This window comes from Bradysia coprophila, unplaced genomic scaffold, assembly GCF_014529535.1.
Source record: "Bradysia coprophila strain Holo2 unplaced genomic scaffold, BU_Bcop_v1 contig_348, whole genome shotgun sequence".
Lineage (NCBI taxonomy): Eukaryota > Metazoa > Arthropoda > Insecta > Diptera > Sciaridae > Bradysia > Bradysia coprophila.
In genome coordinates, this window is record NW_023503606.1 from 79,605 (window position 1) to 87,384 (window position 7,780).

Consider the following 7,780-nt stretch of genomic DNA (forward strand, 5'->3'; position numbering starts at 1 on the left):
GACTAAAAATATCAAAAAGCATGTTCAAAACAAATGAAGTAAAAGATTCCTGAAATCAATCTCTGAAAATCTTCGATCAAATAAAGTAATAGAGCAGATAGTGAGACTGCCGTCTGTGACAGGTTAAGAATATCGGGTTTGAATGTACATACCAAAGTAGCTATTGGGAAGAAGCAAGCAAAACTGCATATTTTCCTAATTTACTCAGAAACTTCACGTAAAGTGAGGTTTCGTTGTCAAGGGTGAAACGTTACTCCAATTTTAAGAGTAAAACACTTCACCTGTCAATGGGACAAAATGAATGGATGTCTTCAAATTCGCCTCATTCGATAGTCAGTATCACTTGTCCCATAATTGATAACTACTGTACTAATACTTATAGTAATAACATCATATAATGAGAGCTACAAGACATTATTTCAATGATGATAAGTTTTACGACTGTTTTTGAGCACTTCGAGAGCATACGTCTCAAACCTCACACATCGTATAAATGTGCAAATCCAAATTGGTGTCATCTTGAAGGTATTGGTCCCAAATGACGAATACAGGTTGAAAATGCGATTCAAACTCATGAACATGTAAAAACTTTGAAATGAGTTCAATGGACGGAATATCATTGAACAAAGTTGATTGTCGATTGAAAAAATGAGATTTTGTGTTTTTGATTAGTCCAGTAGAACAAAAATCCATTTTGTATCACTAGTAGCACATAGCACAATCTATATTTTATTTCACATGGTCTATTTTCTGAGAGTTTTTCCCAAATTTTCGGAAAAGATTTTCCCAAATTTTGAGGAAAGTTTTTCTAAAATTTTCGGAAAAGTTGGTTTCAAATTCTCATTTAAAATTTTTTGGGAAATTTAAGGAAAATGTGAAAAAATTCAATAAAATGAAGGAAAACATTATCTAAAAAATAGCCCCCGATATTCACACTTAAACTGGTGGAACTGGAACATTACATGCAATATTTTGTCTCTAAGAAACGAAAATGTTTTCGTGAAGTTTTCATCGCATAGACAATATGAAAAGCTACCTAATGGCGTTAAGCCTGAATGAAAATGCAAAAGGGACCAACAATATAAAACAGTACAGAACTGAAAGAAGAATGTCTTTGTCGATGTTTTTAATTATATTCTTTGCATAATCAGAAATTACGAATTCGTTATTGTACAAGCAACGTGTTGTTTAATGGAAAAATTTGAATGCTAATTGAAATGCACATTTGATTATTGCTTTTAAGGTTCTTTGTGTAACGAAATTAAAGTGTAAGAAAAGCATCGCATTAATGTAAATTTCATCGAGCTTTTGCATTATAGGTATCACCTCTATTCTGAATTTATAAATTTCAGGATAAAAAAATGCAGAGCCTGATTTGAGTAAATTTCATGCTCTGAAAACTATAAATAATTTTGAAACTTTGAACACTAAAACCGTGAAACTTTGAACGTCTGTCAGAGGCACAAGAAATATTTTTTAGTTTTAGTTTCGACAGCAGTCTAAACCTGCTTTCAACGCTCCGAGGCAGGCAAAGTTTCAATATTGGCAAAGTGAAACATTTATTTATTGCCACAGGAAAAGAAAACAAATTTTATTGTTTTATTCAGAACACACGGGACTGTGTTCATCAATGATGCGGGTTATATATCGATACATTTGTTATTTTAGTACGGAACGCTAAATTTGTAAAGTTTGTTTAACAAAAAAATAAAAATTTAAATTTCATATTTTCAACGGTAGACCGAAAGCAACATTAATATCATACACGAGCGACTCGAAATATTATGCGGACTGTACGCTTTATGGAAATATTTGTCTCTCAGAGGTGCGGGAAATGAGGAAAAGTAGGAAAATATATATATTTGAAGACGTTGAAACACCAGTGTGGTGACTGGAATAACTTTTACAACAACAACTATTTACAACAATAATTACATCTAGAGATATTACATGAGACGCTTGAAAATGTTTTTCGAGACTTCCTGATTAAACTCGCCAGTAAATTGTATTTGATGTACCGCACATTATATTTGAGCATTTACCTCCAGTAATAAACTAGAGAAAGCAAAAAATACACGAAACAAGCTGTTTTCCACATTTCAAATATTACTGAAAAACACTCGCTGTTTTGCCAGTAGCAACTGATCCATGAACCAGATTTTCGACAAATTTCAACTTATGATTTGTGTCGCCAATACCTTTCATTTGACGTATTGATAATCATTTTTGAAAAGAAACTCTCGAAGATATATGCTAAAAATCTGTGAAAAACAAGCGAAACAAACCAAGTCAAAACAAAACTATGTTCCTTGAATCTGGTTCCAAACTTCTCTAGCTGTTTTTCAGCATAAGACGCAGATTTTGGTCAGAAATTTTTTGTACACAGTTAGGTGGGCACTCAAAAGACAGTTAACCAAAGTAAAACCTACAAATTTTCACAAGGATGAGTTTCAAAACAGTCTAGGTTTGACTTGATTTCCCGCTGTTTTTACGGCGGGAAACTGGATGAAACTTAGAAAGTCTGGTGTTTCAACGTCTGCATATTTTCCTACATTTTCTCATCTCCCGCACCTCCCCTCTCTCTGTCTGTGCGCTTTTTTCCCTAAAATCCAAAATGTTCCAGTTGAATACGACATTATACCCAGCTATTAAAACTAACAAGAACAATTAAATGAAATTAAATACCAATTTTTATCACCGACGGAAGGGCTGTATATCCGGTCAGCAGCGATAGTACGGAAAACAGTTTTAAATATTGTAAAACACCACCTGGCTTCACCACCATTATGACTTTAATTATCACAATTTATTTATTAACGACATTTAGACTTTCCGAAACAGAAAAAGAGAAATTTTATTAGACAAACCAACGAACGAAACTTTAGTTATTTTTTAATTTTTTTTTAAATTTAATATTTTCATTTATCTATATTATACCACCTCCAGTCATTATATAATTGCTAGGCCGAAAAGGAAAAAAAAATTAGCTTGCGAATTTGGTAATTAATTCCGTACACCGAACACATTTAGGTCATTTAAAATTGAATTGCCATACATCATACATAACATCGAATACAATACCTTAACGATTACATTATACGGTCTATAAATGGAAAAACGGGTGCATAACGCTGAATATATTTTCAATAAAATAATCTGTTAATTCAATTAGCCCGTATGCACATAATGCAACATTTTGTATTAATAAAGCGTATGGCGTGTGATTTTCCCTTTTTTAATTAAATTAACCGATTATTATCTGATTGAATGCCAGTTTAATCGGTTAAATTTTGATTTAATGGCATATCGCACATGTAATCCTATTCATTACTCATCGTTAGCACACAAAAGCGGGATAACCGTTTATCACACTCATATTGCATTCCCGATTTCGGTGCGGAATTATTTCAAACATGCATCAGAGATCAATCACGTTGAGCTCAAAATTCACATCAATTAACGCGAATCAAACAATTTTTTTTTTATTTATTTAAGGCACTGGCGGTTATTGATTTTCATAAAAAATAGTTCCTTCAGCATCACTTGACACAGCGATTGTAACTACAACTAAAAACCGAAAAGAAAAACATCAACGATGAAGAGCAAAAATGTCAATAGACAGACAGAACACGATCCCTCCGTACATTACTATACACAAAATCTACTTCAGAGCTTTTTCGGTCTGGGGCTGTAATTGCAAAGACATGGAAAATAATACTGAACATATTTAACCGGACGATGTATTCACTAAGCTCTTGAGGTATGTTATGCTTGGTTATACATGAAAGCTCTCCCAATCAAATATTTGTTCTGTAAAGCTGGAATCGGGTTGTGTGTATGTATGTATATGGTGAGTGTGTTATACAAAACAAAACCACCCCATTTTACACCCTATTATTGTACGGCTTTTCTGACTCTCTGAGATAGATAGTAGTAAATTAAAAAGTGAATGTACAAGCAGGAACAATGCACGCAGAAGCGTAACTCTATCTCGATTTCGATAATAGCACAGGCGAAAGCTGAACGTTGGAGAACTTATAAATTTGTTAGTTTACATTTTTGGCTCGATGCCATTGCACATAAAGTTGGATCATATGCTCTCGACTATATTTATTTGAATCTGAATTAAGTGAAACTTTACTCTTCTCATGAATTTATGCTTGATGGTAAATTGAATTATATTTTTTGAAATAAAAAAAAAACGAGGAATATTGTGTAGGTACTTTATCAAATGAATAATCGTTGGAAAACAATTTCGTTTCGCTTCATTTTTTTTTGTTAAATTTTATTTGTTCGCGCAAACATCTACTTCCACAGTTATAATAGGTCGGAAAAACAGCGAAAAGGCTATTCGCACCTCGTGCCATTAGTCTTTACTTGAAAAGCTTTTCAGTCTAGTAAAAAGGTGCGAATAGTGAAATAAAGACTATTCGCACAAAGTGCCTTTAGCCTGGCCTTTCGTCCTTATTTCACTAACTAATCGCACTTTGTTTCACTATTCACACTTCGTGTGGTGTGATGCCACCTTTTACGAAGTGTTTGTAGAAGAAGAAGACGGTGATACTTTGCTTTACAAAACGTCAAAACATAATACGAATACGAAAGGTTAACAGTTAACGATTTCAATTAAATAAAGACTTAAGGCACTTTGTGCGATTAGACTTTATTTCACTATTCGCTCTTTTTTATTCACGCCTTAAGTGTGCCTAAAATTTGAATTTTAAGTGAACGAATCGATGAAAAAGTGAACCGAGAAATACATTTCAACGCTTCCTTGTATGAAAATGACGCTACGTTAGAAAGACCTCCGCACTTTCCATTTTGAATTTCGACCGCACTTACGGCGTGAATTACACTGGGAAGCTTTTTTTTGGCGTAATTAATGAAGCTAGCGTTGACCTCAATCATTAAATGTAACCGTTAGCCTCTCGTATTATGTTTTGACATTTTTTAAAGCGTAGCATCACCGTCTTCGACAAACATTTTGTAAAAGAAAGGAAGCATCACTCGCTCCTACAAGAATTTTTGTAGTAATTTTGTAGTAATGCTTCTTTTTACACAGAGCCGAATTAGCCAATGGACTAAGCACAGGACGCTGGAGAAATAGGATTGCTGAGAAAATAGAACAATGAATAGCACAAACAGCTGTACCGAGATCCAAAATTTTCGCCCTCGCTCCGCTCGTGATTACTAGTCATACTTATAAGATCTAGAATTTTTGACAAAAATACATAATGTCGAAAAATCAGCTCGATTGGCCAATTGGAGTTGATCATGTAGGAAAATTGACTTAAAATATCAAGTGGCGAGAAAAGAAAATCCAGTGTGAAATAAGAACGTACAAACGCGAAAAGAGTGACTCCAAGGAGAGAAAAATGAAATCCGACATTTTTTCGGATTTGGAAGTTTCTTTTAGCAAAAAATCTAGATTTGCATTTTCTATATTTTTGTCAGGCACATGTGACGAAAAATTAACCTGTCACATAAGGGTTATTCATCTGTTATCGATCACGACGACAGAAATAATGACAAGCTTTGGGTAATATGGTCCTATAGTGTTTGATTGAATGTTAAAAAGATTGAAGTACAAGATTTGAAGTCAACCGATAAAAATACTTTGTACAATGGAAGTAGTGGACCCTATAATAATACTGGTCATATGCTTGCCATCTGCAACAGGTTAAATCAGAAATATCTAGATTTTCATTTGCTGAACAAGTTTGGATTGGAATTTCACTTTTCTCTGCATATAAGAGAAAAGAATGAAAATAAGAAAATCTTTTCAATAAAACCTTGTATCCTACAAATTTCGCTCGCTACTCTCGAGATTTCACTTTTGTTTCTTTTCGAAGGATTTTTTTTTGTGTGAGGCACGGCAGAGAAAAATAAAACAGGCAGGAGCGGTTCATTTTCGAAACGTCAAATAAGGTACCTAATACACTATGAAAATAAACTCAAATGAAGACTGACATAAATTGAAAAAAAAAATCGCAAAAAATATAGGGCTACTACTACTAGATTATTCAGGTCCCTAGTCAAATCAGCGCTACTGCCTGGTTAACATTACTCTGTCGTGAGTGAGGCAATAGATTAAGGAATTTGTTTATGCATATTACGTTGACAAGTAGATCGCCACCGCGGTTTCTGGTGGGTTTTGATTTTTGTTTTTTACACGCTGTCACACGTGACAATTGACAATTTCCAGATATTTCAATTGCGAAGTTACGCTGATCGCCTTGCGAAAAAGGACTTCAACTAGCACAAATTAAAAACCTTGGTCATAAGTTTGACATTGCAATGTGGACAACATAGCGAAGCCTAATTTTAAAACCCACCGAAATCCCCGTGCTACCATCTACATTAAAAACATAAACAGAGCGACCCAATCTCAATCTATGAATCGCTTACATTTTTACTCGTTACACTATCAATTAAATGTGAACAAACTTTTCACTTACGATTCAACTTAGGCCGCTGTCCCAGCATTAGACTTTTCTTAGAATTTATTCAAATAGTTCTACTCGAGAGGTGATCGATTTTGACAGTCTTTGGTGTATTTTTTGTGTTTTTTTTTTGGAACAGTTGTACCAAGTTGTAACTTGAAAAATATGTGAAATCTCGTAAGGGCTTTGCACATCTGGAGTGTTACTCTGAACTAAATTGAACACAATCCATTTGTGTTATTACGAAAAATCATTTTTTTAATGAGCGCTGTAATACGATAGCCTAGGGCGCTGAAAATGCTAATGCAGCCCTGCTTTTATACAACATTTGTAGAAGAAGAAGACAGTGATTCTTCGCTTTACAAAATGTCAAAACATAATACGAAAGGTTTACGGTTGGATTTAAACGATTGAAGTAAGTTATAATTGAATTCAGTAATTACGTTATAAGAAGCTCGTCAGTCTAGTCTAGCAGTCTAGCTCTTTTTGCGATTAGTCTTTATTTCTTTATTCGCACTATTTGAGCGAATACTACCTACCAACAAATAGAGCATCTCGAGCATCTTACGGTTTTTTTTTGTCTATCACGGATGTAAGTATTACATTCGTATACCATAACTAAATAAAACAATAAACTTTCTTGTTAATATTCGTATCATATGCTCGATATATATACGAGAAAGAGGGAAAAAACGTTTGTCAGGTTTTTATATCGCTTTACGTTATAGAGTACTATCAGGTACGAAATATGATTCACTTTTCTGTAGACATCATACACCTTTTAACAAGCGTGATACGTTCGAAAATGTGTGGAAGGAAATTTAATAGGGTTTTATTCTGAACCATACATTTCTAATGACAACGAACGGTTTAAAGCCAGAACGTATACACATCTAGGATATAGCGGTCGGTCGATGATGTGGTTACATAATCCAATATTTTATTTATACGAAAGTTTACAAGTTTAATAATGACTGCAACGAGAGAAAAAAACACACACAAACCATTTGAGGTAAACAGTACCCCCCTCACGTTCCCCCATTTTCTCTCATCATTTACTGTGTCGGTATTAAGATAAAATTGTTGAAAATGAATGAAGACGAACTGTACCGGAAAGTGAAAATCCTATTCAACCGAGAAAAGCTTTAAAAACCAGTAAATTATCCCTGGTCGTGTTGAATAGGAAGTACTGATAAAAAAGAATGGAAAGCATTCGTCAGACCAATTTTCGGTATTACATTTTCAGATGTTCGATATGTTAGAAGACTTTTTCAAGCCATTCATTTAAAAAACAAGGCATCAGAACAGTCGGAGCGTTTGCTGCGACTTAGCCCCGT

The 7,780-nt window shown here is 34.1% G+C and overlaps 1 protein-coding gene across 4 annotated transcripts in view; it reads right to left on the reverse strand.

Moving 5' to 3' along the window:
- Window positions 1-3,699, reverse strand: part of LOC119079854 (glutamate receptor ionotropic, kainate 2) — a 39,342-nt gene extending 35,643 nt beyond the window's left edge. For all 4 annotated transcript variants that reach the window (XM_037187923.1, XM_037187921.1, XM_037187922.1 and 1 more), the window contains exon 1: window positions 2,686-3,699. In XM_037187923.1, the coding sequence (XP_037043818.1) occupies window positions 2,686-2,785 (100 nt within the window). In that variant the 5' untranslated portion in view covers window positions 2,786-3,699. The remainder of the gene's footprint in view (window positions 1-2,685) is intronic.
- Window positions 3,700-7,780: the final 4,081 nt, after the last annotated feature.